This window comes from Hyaloscypha bicolor, assembly GCF_002865645.1.
Source record: "Hyaloscypha bicolor E unplaced genomic scaffold K444scaffold_142, whole genome shotgun sequence".
Taxonomy (NCBI): domain Eukaryota; kingdom Fungi; phylum Ascomycota; class Leotiomycetes; order Helotiales; family Hyaloscyphaceae; genus Hyaloscypha; species Hyaloscypha bicolor.
The window spans coordinates 771,570-788,320 of NW_020194644.1; the positions used below are offsets into that span (position 1 = coordinate 771,570).

At 26.5% G+C, this 16,751-nt stretch overlaps 1 protein-coding gene across 1 annotated transcript; it reads right to left on the reverse strand.

Annotated features, from left to right (window-relative positions):
* Positions 1-12,555: 12,555 nt before the first annotated feature.
* Positions 12,556-13,154, reverse strand: K444DRAFT_619087 (uncharacterized protein). The gene has a single exon (XM_024881453.1). The coding sequence runs from the start codon at positions 13,143-13,145 to the stop codon at positions 12,735-12,737; it is 411 nt and encodes a 136-aa protein (XP_024730459.1). The 5' UTR covers positions 13,146-13,154; the 3' UTR covers positions 12,556-12,734.
* Positions 13,155-16,751: the final 3,597 nt, after the last annotated feature.

Consider the following 16,751-nt stretch of genomic DNA (forward strand, 5'->3'; position numbering starts at 1 on the left):
GAAATATATTCCCCTATAATTCCAATAATGATTATCGGGATTTGGACTTAGATAAAGGCTTAAGATATTATTCCGATTTTCATTATGTTCATATTAAGGAGGATAATAAGGGCGATAAAATGATTTCATATCATTTATTACGGGAATATTCTTGGGCCCTAATATCATAAGGATATCCTATTATTGGATAATATTCTTGAAGATAATTCAATTTCAATGATTCGGAAAATCTTTTCCCATATAAACTCCAATAAAGATCTAGAGTCCATATTTTTCTCTATATATGAGAAATTGAAGCCAATAATTATTCTTAATTTTTATTCTCATTATCCTCTCTCAAATTCTTCAATCTATCAATAAATCCGAATATTATTCACTCTTATATTCATATTATATTAATGAAAAAAGGGCTTTACGGAGGTTAAATAAAAGATAATATTACCGTATAATAAAGCTAGTATACAGTTTTTCCTATTAATAGCTACTAGCTTATATAACTTATTCCAATTATTTAATTAACTAGTATTTCCTTTATATTATATAAGAATATCCGAATTTAAGGAAAGTTTATAAATATTAGTAATACTAGAACTATTTCGGGTATTTAGAATATTTATAATCTGGTATCTAGCTTAAAGCTTCTAAATTTCTACTATTACCTTCTTAAGTACTACTAATTACTATAATATAATTAGTAATAGGGTATTATATTTAGTTATTCGGAATAAAGTACTATAAACTAAAAGAATTAAAATAATACTATTAGGTCTAGCGGAATTATTAATAGCCTTAAAAACTATTTAAAGTATAGTATTCTTATTAATTTTATTAATTTCGGCTATAATAATAAGGTAAGTATATTAAATTAGGCTATAATAGTATTTTATAATTCTAATAGAATTATAAGCTTCTATTAAAATGATTTTAACCTTAGTTCCTATAGTATTCGCAAGCTAAATAAACTTCTTACTAGTAAACTACTTTCCGGTATTTGCTATAATCTAATTAGGAAAGCCTAAATAAATATTAATCTAATACTATTTTAGGATATCCCAAATATATAATATACTAATATTTTAAAGCTATTAGCCGGCTTAATATCTAGTGCCTTTATTAATAATATAAAATATAAGTTTACTAAAAATATAGAAAATATTAATCATAATAGAATAATTAAAGCTAATATTATTTCTTAAATTAAACTTGAATTATTCTAGTAATTATTCGAATTTCTGGTATTACTTATAGTATTTTATGAGATACTTAAGGGCTTCTATATTAATATTATAGCCTGTTTATTCTAATATATTTCAGAGCTTACTAATAGATAAATAACTAAAATAGTAATATAAATATTATAATTTAATCTTTATAAGAAAGCAGGAATTATAAATAAAGAATTCGGAAATAAAGCTTTATAAAATAGTATTTTAAAGCAGGAAAAAATATCTAAAACATTATATTATAGATATAAAGCATCTAGTAAAAGTAATAAGATAATTAGTAAGATTATTAAAGTAAACTTCTAGCTTGTCTATATTAGTTAAGCTAAGTAGAAATAGAGTCTTTATAAGTATAATATAGAATTATACTTGCCTAATTAATATTCTTATTATTATAGATCTAATAAAGGATATAGATCCGATACTAAACTAGATATTAACTTAATCTTTAGTAGTTTTATTAAGTTAAATACTACTATTAGTCTATTATAAAGTTTGGAATTAGTTAGAACTAGTAATTAAGAATCTAGAGGCTTTAGTATTAATTATAACTCTATAAAAATAGTAAGTATTATATTTTAATATATTATTAATTATAAATATCTGGGTATTTTCTATTTATTTAATAGGCTCTAAAGTATAGTTTTTGTCTATTATTTAATATAAAAAAAAAGAGAAATAAGGTTATTTATAAAAGTATTAGTTATAGGAATAATAGAAATAAGGACTATAGAAATAGCTAAGAAGCTCTTAATAGAAGTAAAATAGAAATTAAAATAATATTTCTTTCCTTTATTTATTTCTGCTAATAAGGCTTTAAAAGTATTACTTACTAGTTTGTCCTTATTATTCTCGTTATTCTCTTCTTTTTTAAATTTAGTAATATACTATATATAAGTATTACTAAAGTATTTATTAAAATTGCGGGTATTTCGGGATCTAAATTAGTAAATATTTCTATTCTTGAATTAAGCCTTCTTAGCCTCTTATTTCTCTAGTATATGCTTTTATAAACGGTATTTAGGTCTCTTATATATAAAATACGACTTTAGAATATAATTATTATAATTACGGGGCTTAAAGTAATTATTACGGGTTCTAAAGTTATAACTAGGTCTATATTAATAATTTCTAAATAAATAGTAGTTTAGAGAGTTTTGAGAATAATATTATTAATTAGTAAAATAAGTTTTAGTAATAATTTATTACTTTTTCTTATAGGTAGTAATAAATAATTAGAGCTTATTAATAAGCTAGCCGAGATTATTAGAAAGGTCTAAGACTATATATTAGTATACTAGTAAGCCTTAATAAGAGGTAATAATTTTATTATATAGGAATTCGGTACTTTATAAGGCAGGAATAAGGCTATACTATAATTTATATAGGTTATTAATTAGTATTTAAATAAGCCTAAATATTGTCTTTTTAGGATTCTTTACTATTATAGTTACTAAGGTAATAGCGTTTTATTTATCTAAATTTCAATAATAGAAACCGGGGCTTTTAAAAAAGCTATAGATATTTATATAGGCCTCTTTATATATATGGCTTAAAAGCTAGTTATTATAAAAGTAGTCTTATATTAGGCCCTTTAATATAATAAAAAAAGCTCTTACTAGTATCTTTTCTGAAAGCTTTATATATTAGTAAATATTAAGAAAAATAGTAAGTTTATAATTGAAATTACTATTAGTTCTATTATATTTCTATATTTCCGAATATATCTTTATTATTTCCCTAATAAGCTTCCTAGTAGAAATAATAGATATTAATTAATAATAGTTCGGGTTTAGTAATAATACTAGTAATAGTAAAAGTAGAAGTAGTAAATAGCCTTAATTTAGAAAAGGTAAATAAATAGCTTAATTTCTTAACTAAGATTATCTAGTTCACTTATATCTAGTTTTATCTAAAGTAAAATAAACTAATATAATAGGTTCCTAAAGAAGATTTATTCTAATTAGATTATTATTAATAATATTAGCTTTATTTTATATATTCTTTATCTTTTCTTAGGTAAGATTAATAAAGAATTATATAATAATAAGGTTTCTATAGTTCTATTTAATATAGATACTATTATACTAAAGTTAGACTCAAAGATTTTATATAAGCATATAATTAATTAGACTATATACTATAGTATTAAAGTTTTTAAAGTTATTCTGGAATAGATCCTATAAATTATTATTACTTTTCTTATATAAAGTATACTAATATATTTTAGTAATTATATATTCCTGAAGTTCAGCCTTTATTATAGTTACTAGATTAATACTATTCTCCTATTTCTTAATTAGTTTCTTTCCCTTATTAGTATCTATACTAAACCGAGTTCAGGTTCTCCCTAGTATATATATATGGTTCGTAATAGGAGGGATTTAAAGATAAGGTAATTTATAATAGATTTGTGGAAAGGATTTAGTAATAAAGATATCCAGATATCTAGTTTAGATATCTGGTTAAGATACTAGATACCTGGTTTAGATACCTAATTAAGATACTAGATACCTGGTTATTAAGATACTAGATACCTAGTAGTTAAGATACCAGATATCTAGTAGGGTATTAAAGTAAATATTTTGCCTTTAAATATTTCGTCCGTAATAAGAAATTTAGGAAGTGAAATATCATGATTCCGAGAGGATCTAAAACTCAAAGAACTTGATTTAATAATAAAATCAAAGTAGTAGTTAAAGAGCTTTAAGAATATATATAAGATATATATTCTAGAGAAAGAGTCTTATAAATACGGGTATTATATAAGTAAAAAAAATAGTTTTCAAGAAAGTAGTCTTAGGGCTAAAAGAAGTTAGTTTTAAAAAATAGTAGAAGTTAAATAAATAAATAGTTAAATGGCTAATTACTTATTAATTAATAAGAGCTAGATATCTTCTTTATAAGCTACTAAATACTTTTATAAAATTAATAAGTAGTTCTTTCCTTTAATATAAAATAGACTAGATTTGTCTTAGGCTACTAAATACTTTTAGAACTAATCTAAAATCTTCTCTAATCTATATATATAAACTAATTAGTATTAGTTTACTAGTAATATATAGTACTATTATATAGGTATGAAAATACTAGTTATATTAGTTAGTAAAGTTATTATTATTTAGAAGTAAGAATTATAGAATTATAGTATTAATATATAATTCCTAAATCTACTAAGCCTAAAGGAATCTAGTTTACTAGTCGAGTTACTAATAGAATACGAGGTTATATAACTATATCCCGTATCCCATATCCTATTACCTATATCCTATTACTTATATCCCGTATCCCGTATCCCGTAACTATATACGTAACTCGTAAAGAAATAGCTATATTAATAATAATAGACCTAAGCTTTAAAAACTAAAAATAAATATAAAAATAATATACTTTTATTAATTTCTATAATATTTCTATTTTATTTATATAATATTTCTAAAATATAAAAATATATTTAAAAAGAAAATAATAAGAAGCTAAATCTAATTAGAATATATAAGTATTTTATTTAAATGAATCCTAGAATAAATATTTATATAATTAAGAATTAGATTTCTTTCTAGCTTTTTTGCTCTATATTTTATAAGCTAATTTTTATAATTTTATTATAAAATAAGGCTTTTTTTGGCTATTCTTTAGTTTCTAATATATATAAAATAAAATATATATTTCTTTATTTCTTATTTATAATTATTTAGGAAATATAGCCTTAAAAATACATATATATTTCTTATATTTCTTATATTTCTTTATTTAATAAGATATAGTTTATATAAATAAAAGGCCTAGCTTAAACTATAAAATTATGTCTTTATATAAGATATATAATAATAAGATAATATATAAATAATTAAAATAAGTAAGCTATAAAGTAATATTTATAAATATAACTAATTTCGAGATTTAATTCTAGTAAAAGCTAATTAATACTTTTTTCTAAAGCTAGAAGTATTTCCTTATATATTTCCTAATATTTAACTAAATATATAAAGCCCTTTATTTAATTAAGAAATATAATTCTATATAATTTATATAATTCTAATTATAAGTTTTATCTAAAATAAGAAACTAGATTTATAATATCTAATATTTATTTATATATTATTATATATATTTATTATATTAATTTCCTTTTTAGGCCCTTATTTCTAAAAGTCCTAAGTAAACTATAAATAGCTTTATAAATATTTCTTTAAAACTTTTCTAGTTTTAGCTTTTTCTAAAAACTTTTTATAATTACTTTATTATTATATTAGATAATAGAATTAAAAATACAATTTACTAATTCTATCTAATTAATTTATAAATTATTTTTAATAATTTCTTTTTATAAAAATAATACGAATATAATATATTATTATTAAATATAAAGCTTTTCCGGTTTTCTAATTAGTTTATGAATTCTAATTTAGCTTTTATTTATAAATAAATTATTATTTTATAGGCCCAAAAATTTAGAAAAATTAATTCGATTTTCTAGTTTATTTATAAATTTCTTTTTAAAATTTTCTAGATATTTCTAATATAGAACCGGTTCCGAATTTATAATTATTATTTGGAAAAAAAAATATTATAAAAAGGCCTTTTTTTCTCTATTAGCTAATCTTTTTTTCCTTTAACTATAATATTATATCTAGTTTTTCCTTATTTCTTACTTTTATTTTCTAAGTTTTTTTTAAGCTTTTTTTAAGCTTCTTTAAACTTCTTTTAAGCTTTCTTCTAATTTTTTTTTATTTCTTTATTTATTAAAATAAATTCTTTTCTTAATATTTATTAGCCTATTATTATCTATTTAGCTAATATTTCTATAGCCTTAATTTGCTTTTATTATTTTTAATATTTCAAGAATATTATTAAATTTCTCGACCTTATTTATATTCAGAATAATAATAATTTAATATATAATTACTATTATTCTAAAAATAAGAAATATAATCCTATAAGTTAGAAATTTTTCTTTTATTTCTTATTCTAATATTATTTAAAGTTTTTTTTAAATATATATAATATAATTGAACTATTCTTTTAAGCTATAAATATATATAAGTATTTTATTTAACTTTTATTTAAAAAAGAAAAGGCTATTATTACTTTTTTTTTATATTAAACTATATATATTTCTTATATTAAAGCTATTATTTAAAGCTAATAAATTTTTCTAATAATTCAAGAAATAAGTTAAATATAAAGTATTTTCAAAAATATAATTAATATTCTTTAATATTAAATAAGCTTATTTTCTTTTTCTTTTTTACTAATAAATAATAGCTTTTTAGATTAATTACTATTTATTTCTCGAGAAAATCCTAATAAGAATAATAATAAGAATAATAGAAAGTAATTATAAGAATAAGATATTTATAAAATATAGAAATTAGAGTTTTTAAAGTTTTTAATAATTTTTATATAGTTTTTCTAAGAATAAATATATGATTTTTTAATAGTTTTCTAATAAAAGTATTTATTTTTTATATTTCTATTTAGCTAATAATATTATAATATTACTTTCTTTTAAGTATTCTTATAATTCTTAAGCTATATTTTCTCGATTATTTAATAATTCTTATATATTATTTACTAATAAATAAAATATTCTCTTTCTTTTCTATTTTTTTTATAAACTATAATAGATTTTATTTTAAATTTCTTTTTATTTTTAATCTTAACTAGTTCTGGTTCTACTATAGTACTAGCTTATAGGTATTATAATTCTAAAAAAGAAATATAGAAAATATTATAGATATAATATAATAGTAATAATTCTAAGTAATATATTTATTTATATATTTCTATAATTTCTAGAATTTTAAAAAAGGTAAGATATTTTTTTACTAGCTTTATATTAAATTATAGCTATTAAATATTCTTTATATAAAATATAACTTTATTATATATATTAAACTTCTTATTAATATATTTTTTATTATAATACTTTTTCTATATATTTATTATTTCTTACTATTATTTCTCTAGTATTTCCTGTTTCATTTAAATTCTTTATACTTTTTCTTATATTACTAAATTTTCTATATATTTATTATTTCTTACTATTATTTCTCTAGTATTTCCTGTTTCATTTAAATTCTTTATACTTTTTCTTATATTACTAATACTTTTCTTTCTAGAATATTATTCTTAATATATAATTTAATACTAGAATAAAATTTATATAATATATAAAATAGAGAAATCTCTATTATTAAATATATAAAGTTATTATATATAAATTTTATAAAAATAAGCTTTATTATCTAGTTATTTTATTAGTAATTAGTATAATATCTTAAATATTATTCTAGAATTTAGTTTAAATTCTTTATTTATTTATTAGTTTATAAATAAAATATTTTATTTAATTATTATTAAATCTTTAAATAAAAATATAAACTTAATTAGAACTTATTTATAAAAATAAATTTTTTATTAAAGGTTATATTTATAAATATATTAAAGTTTTTAATAATATAATATATAAATAGCTTTACTAGTTTAGAAATCGAAATCTTTTTAGTAATTAGAATATATTATATTATTTTTATATATTTATTAATAATAATAAATATAAAATTATATATCTTATTATAAAACCTAAAAAGAAATCGCCCTATAATAAAATCTATAGTAATTTTTTATTATAGCTTAGAAAAGATAAAAAATAAACTAAATATATTATATAATAAACACTTTTTTTAGAAATACTTTTTTTTAGAAATACTTTTTTTTAGAAATACTTTTTTTTAGAAATACTTTTTTTTAGAAATACTTTTTTTTTAGAAAATTTCTAATATTTTACTAATACTAAAATATTTACTTATAGAATTATTATAATTCGTTTATAATAATTCTTTTTTAGGAGCTAGTTTATTTAGTATATAAATAATATTCTAGGATTTTAATAACTCAAATATATTAAGTTCCTAAATCTTAATAATTCTAATAAAAATTCTTTTTAAAAACTATTTATATTATTAGTATTATACTAATAAATTAAGCCTTTAATATTATAATAGTAATTTAAATAATATCTTTTTGCTTTTCTTATATTCTATTTGAACTTAGTTATTTATATAGCTAGAATTTATAATATATATTATTTATAACTAGTTATACTAGTAATAAACTCAAGTAATAATATTTCTAATATTATTTTATTACTAAAATAGACTTTTCGTTTCAGAATTCCTTAATATTTTACTATTAAGAAATATTTATTTTTTCTTTTTTGGGCCTTATATTATAATATTATAAAAATAATATAATATTCTATTACTATTATTTATAAGGCTTTCTATTTTATATTTTATAGCTTATTATAAAATATAAATAATAAAATATTTCTATTTATATTTATTATAAAGTCTGGTTTCTTTAATAACCTATTAGTAAAGTTATTATATTCTAGCTAATATTTTAAAATAAAGTTAAAAATAGCTAGTTTTTTTACTTATTTTACTTATTTTATTTATTAATTATTTAGTTTTCTTCTAGTTATAAAATATTTTAAATTATTATAATTTATTTTAATAATAATACTATATTAAATATATATTAGATAATATTACTAAATATAAAATACTAGAATAATAACTAAAAATTTAGAATTATATATTTTATATTTATTCTTAATTATAATTATTTTTTTATTAAAAAGCTAGGAAATTATATTTATAATTACGAATCCTAAAGTATTTATTTTTATATAAATCTTTATAACTAGATTAAAATAATAAAGAATTAATATTATTATAAATATAATTTTTAGTTTTCTAAAAGTCTTATTTATTTTATTTATCTAGCTAAAATAATATTATAGTTTTCTATTAGTTTTTAATAAATTAGTTAATTCTTTTATTATCCTAAAGTATTTATAGATAAACCTTTAGTAAAAGTTAATAAAACCTAGTAATACTTAGATTTTCTAAATATTATTTTTCGGGGCTAGTTATTTCCTAATAGCTATAATCCGGCTAGCTTTTATTTCTATATTATCTGGGCTAATTATAAATTTTAGGAACTTTATTTTTTTTATATTAAACTCGTATTTTACTAAATTTATAAAGAACTAGTATTATTATATATTATTTTAGGTTTTCTAAATAAATTATATAAATAATATCTATAAGGCCTATTAATATATAATTAATATATACCTGAAATATTATTAAAATATTAGAGAATTTAAAAAATATAATATAATACTTAAAATAATTATAATATATTTATTTTTTTATTTTTTATTTTTTATTCTCTCGGATTTATAACTAATAATAAGTATTTTTTTAAGTTTAGCTTTATATATATCTTTATTTTATAAAGTCTATTTATTATTTTACTAATAAGTAATAATAGTATTTAGTTCTTAATAGTAATCCTATTTAGATTCCAGTAATTAATATATAAATATAGGCTGCTTTTTTTTATTAGAATAAATATAATTAGAATACTAGCTAGACTAATAAAATAATAGACTTATTTTCTTTTTAAGCTAATATTAAAATATTCCCGAAAAGCTTTAAGCTTTCTTTTTAATAAAATATATATAAAGCTATATAATAGTTAGAATTCTAATTCTGGGTTTATATAATATTTTATTATATAATAATTAGATAATATATTTATAGTTTCTATAAAAAAATATTTAGAAAAAATTCTAATATTTTCTAGAAAATATAGTTATTTCATTTATAATAATAGTAATAATTCTTTAGTTATTTATTATAGAATAAGTAATTAATAGAAAAATATATATCTTATATTTTATTATTTTAGTAAACTTTCTAGTATTTAGAACTTTAATTTTCTATAATTAAATCTAGTATTTTTATATTATTTTCCTAAAGGAAATTAGAGAATTAACCTAGTAAAGCTATAGGAATTCAAGTATTATATTAATATAATTTAGATTAAAATTATATAATATAAAATATATATTAGCTTTTCTTTAGTTCCCTAATATATTCTTAGTAATAATTCTAAAAATATAATCTTTATATAAATAAATCCCGGTTTTCTCTAATAAAATTAGGGGAATTATTTTTAATATTAATAGAATTCCTATATCTAAAGCTAGCTTTCTCTTTATATAATTAGCTTCTATATTCGAATTAATTAATATTATAAAAAAGAAACTATAATAAAACGAAAACCTATATAAAGTATACTAGAATATAAAACGTGACTTAATAGTAAAATAATAAGATTAAAAGTATAAATAGTAAAGTATAAATAGTATATAGTATATAAAAGCTTAATTAATTAAATATAGTAAAGGAATTATTATCTAGAACTATAGAAAAACCAGCTTTCTTATATAATTCCTATAAGTTATATATAAAAGGCCGCGGCCTTTATTATATAACTAAAATATTAAAACTATTAAAATAAAGCAATTTTAATAAAGTATAGCTTGCTATATTATAATACTTTAATCCGGTATTTACCTTTCCTTATTTTAATAATAACTTTAATTATTATTCTCGTTTTATAGGCTTTGCCTTTTATAATATAAATAAATATAACTATTATAGAATATATCTATTTCCTGGCTTTTTTAGTTTTAGGTATTTATATATTTTATAGCTAGACTTATTATAGTTATAATAAGTTAGTTTTTTCTAATTTAGGCAAGTAATAATATAATAACTCTTTTTTAATAAATAAAGCAAATTATATCCGGTTTTATAAACCCTAATATAAGTATTATATTAGATTCTATTACTATATTTTTATTATTCCGGTTTTATAAACCTTATAATAGAAATCTATTTCTCTTCTATTTCTCTTTATTATTTCTTTTTTTCTTCTTCTATTTTATTTCTTATATTATTTTATTAGCTTATTATTATATTTCTATTAAATAAATAAGTTTAAGTTATTTTTAATTCTTATAGCTATAGAAATAAGCTTTTTTCTTTCTTATAAAATATTCTTTTAATAATTAATCTTATTCCGAATCTCTTATCTTAAGCTATTAAATAAATTATTTTATTTTTATAATAAACTTATATATTCTAAATTATTTAATAGACTATCTAAATAAAATATAAAGGCTTAAATACTTTAGCCTAGTTACTATTTAATATTTTTAAACTTAATAAAGATATTATTACTATAGTTTCCTAGATCCAAAATAGAATTCTTTATAAATTTAATAAAGGTTTCCTAATTTGTAATATTAATACTTACTAATTACTTCTTATATTTCTAGATATCTCTAGTTATATTCTTAAAACAGGAAGTATAATATATAACCTTTATTATATTTATAGCTTAGGTAATTCTACTATTTTTATATTACTTTAGCTTTACCTAATAAAAGAAGTCCTAGGCTTCTTTAATACTTTTCCTTTTATAAATTAGTAGTTCTCGGGTTTTTAAAGCTCTTTAAACTAAAAATACTACCGGAAATATAATAGGCTCTATATTAGATATCTAAATATCTTTAAAATAACGAATCTAAACTTCTAGCTTTTCTAGATCCTTTTTCTATTATATCTCTGCTTCTAACTTAATAATATAATAGTAAGCCGCTACTAATTTCTCTATTATTATTATTCTACTAGCTAGTTCTAGAGGCGTCTAAGTTCTATTTCCTTTTTCTAATTAGGTAATACAAAGAATACCTAATTAGGCATTTCTCTAAATACCCGGCTAGGTCGCCCTAGTAGTAATAAAGGCGCTTCTTCTAGTTAATATTCTGGCTATTAATAATTTTGTCTATTAATGGCTTAACTATCTTATAATAAACTACTTCCTGAAGGTTAAATTAATTAGAATATAAGATATGTAATAGCAGGGTAATATATAAGTAGTTAAGGTAAGTAAGCTATAGAGTAATACTTATAAGTATAACTAATTCTAAGAATTAATTCTAGTAAAAGACTAATTAATGCCCCTTTCCAAAGCTAGGAGCATCTCCCTATATATTCCCTAGTACTTAGCCAAGTATGCGAAGCCCTTTACTTAATTAGGAAATACGATCCCATGCAATCCGTACGATTCTGATTACAAGATTTACCCAAAATAGGAAACTAGATCCATGACATCTGATACCTGTCCATGCGCCACCACGTGTGCCCATTACACTTTGCTTAAAAAGTTATTAGTTATCTATTACCTTTTCGCCCTGAGCCAGGCCCCCTTACTAGCGTGGACTATGTCTTACCGGACGAAGGGATATGTATATATACGCTCCTGTAAAGCGCCGAAGGCGCCGAACGCCGTGCCCCTAGCCTATTAAGGTCCTAATATTAGTAGAGAAATAAGCTTTAGAACTCCCAGAACTAGCGCTCTGTCTAGTTATACTCGAAGAATCACGATTGGCACCCTAAAATCTGTCTGGGGGATTCGATTGAACAGCTACATATCGACTAAACACAACACGAAACCACATTTAACGGAATCATTCCAAATACCTCCAACAAAAGAAAAGGAGATCCTCCTCACCAACACCACAATCACCCATTTTGTCCTCCTCTACGCTCCATCGGGCTCATGCGACATCCCATAAAATCAAGCAAAGCCGTGCTTCTGTCTCTGATGAGTTCTCAACTTCTCGGCACGGCAATATCCCCTTCCGCCATTGTTGGTGCATCCAATCCAGAGGCAATGGTATTTGATCCCGAGATGGACAGCCTCGATGTGACGCTGGAGGTCACTTGGTCGAGTGAAGGATTCCGTGCAAGATGGCCACGAACAGGGCATGCGTTGGACGACCGGCGTGGTCAGAGAAATTGGCGCGAAGCTCGCCGCCATTTGGGACTGCATCATCTGTGTGGGATCCTGGGCCCAGGAGTTCTGTTGTTGCATCGGCAACGGGGTAAACTCCATAGGATATACCTGGTTCTGGAAAGCTTGAGGACTTCCCATTGCCATGCTGTGATCCCAGTTGTTCGAGTAAGGTTGGAACACCGTACTCGCCATCAAAGGTCCCATGCTATCGAAGTAGGGAGGAACTGAAGATGCGGCTTGTTCGTGGTAGACAAGGGAACTCAGTGGTTGTGGTTGTGGTTGCGTGCCGACAGGATGATGATGACTATCCTGCGTGGGCATGAGTAGGCTCCCATTGAGGCCCATCGAAGCACCATTGAGATTGGCAACTCCGAGATTCTGAGGGTAGCCATTGGGCGTCTGCACATGGCTATTCAGGACCTGAGTATAATGTGGCCCCTGCGGCAAGATTTGCTGATCGTGGAACGGCTCTTGGTGGAAGTCTAAGGTTCCATGAGGGTAATCCCTTGCTTCAATCTCGGTTGGGATCTGTGAATACTCATCGGAAGCGACACCAGCTGACGGTACGTTGATGTCAAAGTTGGGGATAACCGGAAGTGACCGATCAGGTCCATGCCACGTGACTTCGCCCAGCTTAGGCAGAGGTGAAGGGAGAAACCATATTGAAGGCCTACACAATGCTTAGTAAAAAAAATTAAGACTCACCTGGCTGGGTGGCCAGGGTGTGTCACATGATCCTGAAATCCATTGGTTGTGGGTTCCTGGAAGGATGAGGCGGACGGTGGTGGCGAGGAGGGCGAGGGCGAGGGCGAGGGCATGATGAGTGACAAGGATGTTTTGGGGCCAATGAAAGGTCGAAAGAAAAATCACGAAAGTGGATAGAAGTTCGCTTCAATTGGACAACTGGCCAAAAATCAATTGAAAATTGGGGAGGGAGAACTCGCCCTTTTCTAATCGCGGATGGAGTAGTCGCCTTGCTCCGTTAGCTAGTTGCGCCTCAATTTACAGCCTTGCCACGTATCTTAACTTGGACCTTGTCCGTGGGGTAGCATACTTGGTAGTCCTCATAACTAGACTCACAACTAGCGCAGAAAGTTGTTATGCTCAGGTGTCCATACAAAGGTGTCTGGCCACACTTATATTTCTCCTCAAATTTGACACGACGAAAGAGCACTTGAAGCTCTCCTCCGTCAATCATACCCCGTCATCTGACCATCATGATCAGGCTCCGGCAGACCGAAACTCGTTGGGCAAGGAGCTTTCCAACACTTGTCGCATCGTCAATTGCATCGTATACTTGCACCTACGAGCGTGGGAAGGGTCCTTGTAACAAAGTATTTTCCAGGAAATGTGATCTACAGTCGGTCTCCAAACCCTTTCGTTACCATGTGACTAATATCTCTTCAAGCCGTCATTAAAGAAACCATACCAAACCTTCAAAGTGTCTCAAGTGCAACAGGGGCTTTCCATCACCCAAGGACCTCGACCGACACGATAGTTGTGTGCACAACAAAACAGTGATATACTTCTGTCCCCACGACTGGTGCAGAGACTCCATAAAACCCACCGCAGAGCACTGGTTGATCTACGGCTTTCCAAGAAAGGATCATTGGCAGAAGCACATGAAGCAAGAGCACTCCGCGTCGCGGGATCTAATACAAGCTCTGCAAACGCAGGGTATTCCAATGGCGGTTCTGAAAGATGACAGCTGGATCCTTGTCTTGCCCAAGCAGTTAGGGACTGGCTCTAGGGAACCTGGAAATGTCGGCATTCAACATGGAGGACCCAGTTAAAACGCAAGATCATTCCTCATTTGAGGTCAAGATGTGTGCCATACGATCACGACACATATAAAACTCGCAAACAATCAGATGGCAAACATAGCTTCGAGTTCTGGCTGTCACAAATCTATATCTCGAAGACAATCTTCCCTCTTGTCTTCCTACTCTCCGCCTTCAATAAGGCATTCTCCAACTTTTCCAACGGCGGTACACTATCGAGCACCGGCAGAAATCTTCCTCCGTCCATCAACCTCGTCACCCCACTCAGCTGTTTTCCGTCTGGCTCCATGACGAAAAACATGTTCTTCACATACTTCGCCTGCAACCTTCAGGTCTGTTCTGCTCGGCGGCTGGAAAACTATGACCAATATCCCACCGTCCTTCACAACCCACCATGCATCCTCCAGTCCTTTGCCACCAAAACAGTCAACTGTCAAATTCGCCTTTTCCCCCTCCTCCCCTGCCAAGCCCTCACATCAGTGCTCCTATAGTCCAACACCTCCTTCGCACCAAAAGTTTTTACAAACTCCACATTCCCAGCACTACAGGTTCCCACAACCTCAGCACCATATCAAATCACTAACCTCACAACCCATGTCCCCACCACTCCACTAGCAGCAGTGACAAAAACCTTCTTCCCTTCCCTCTTTTCCCAGCCTCGGCTTTCGGCCCTCCATGAACAAACAGGGCCGGCCACGCTGTCTGGGCACTCATCGGCACACTGGCCGCTTCAGCTCAACCCAGTCTCTTGGCTTGAGTGCCTGCTCATCGGTTGTCACAATCGTGTATTCCCGACCCGCACCAGCCCGCAAATAATTTGTGCGAGCCCAAACTTTAGAGCCGGGTTTGGATGGATAGCCTGCGGGAGAGGTGATATTGTTCCGGACACGTCGTAGCATGGGACTGCCCAGACTGGGAGTTTAGTGTCTGAAGAGGGAGGTGGAGCGGGAAAGTTGGTAGGCTAGGCTAGTTAGTTGTTGGTGATTGCGACGGCATGGACGCGGAGGAGGTCTTCGGTTTTGTTTGGTACTGGGATGGGTAGCGGGGAGTTGCTAAGAATATTCGTTAAGGGTGAGGGCCAGGCTTGAGGAAAGTACGGATGGTGGTTGGAAGGTTTGAGGTAGCCCTATTTTGAATGTGGGTTTCGGAAAGTTTGGGGATGGTGTAATTCATTTGGTCTAATGGCTTGGATTTGACGACTGAGATTTATCATGAAAACAAGTCCCTTGGGATTGAAAGATGCAGTTATGAAACATGGACTTACTCTCATATTCAATGCTTCTTTTTGCAGACATTATCTGATGGCCATGAGCACAACTTGGTTCCATCTCTCCGCCCTCTCCGAAGTGTTGGGCATGGGTTCTAATAAGGAGACATCCGCAGAGGCTGTAACTTCTCATGAGTCATGACGCTGGCGCACATTCCAAGGTGCATTCCGTAGCGGTACGGCCTCAGTAAAGTGTATCCCATGGACACCTATCACTTATTACGGACCGTATATCACGCAGTTCGAGCAGGGATACCAGGGAAACCAAGACTCCCAGGTCGATGTGCGTGTGTCAAATCTTGACCAAGAGAAAAAATTGCGCTCTAGTCACAATCTTCGATATCGACGTCTGTCCCTCTACTTTGAATATATATGGCCCCGGGTATGCATCCATCGAATTAACCGGTCACATACTGCCAGTAATGTACGATCCAGAACAAGAATTATGGGAGTCACCCGTTATCACTATGGCGCATTTTGGTCCGAAAGGACTGAATTCAGATATGACATTTCCACAGAGATTTCCGGCATTCTGGCAGCGAGTTCTTCCACAACCATTTCTGTCTGGCTCTCTATGGGGGTAATTATCTCTCCAGGGTTTGGGTATATAGTGGGAACGCAGGTCGTTTGCCTTCTCCTCCAGCTCGTTGAGGGGCATACCACTATTTTCAAAGGGCGAGGGATTGTTACAAGAGTAGAGAGAGTTCTGCTTCTTTAATGTATGCGCTTGAATGTCAGACAGGTGGATTG

Excerpts from the sequence above, each read along its gene's own strand:
- K444DRAFT_619087 (XM_024881453.1), bottom strand. The coding sequence starts at position 13,145 with ATGGCGAGTACGGTGTTCCAACCTTACTCGAACAACTGGGATCACAGC.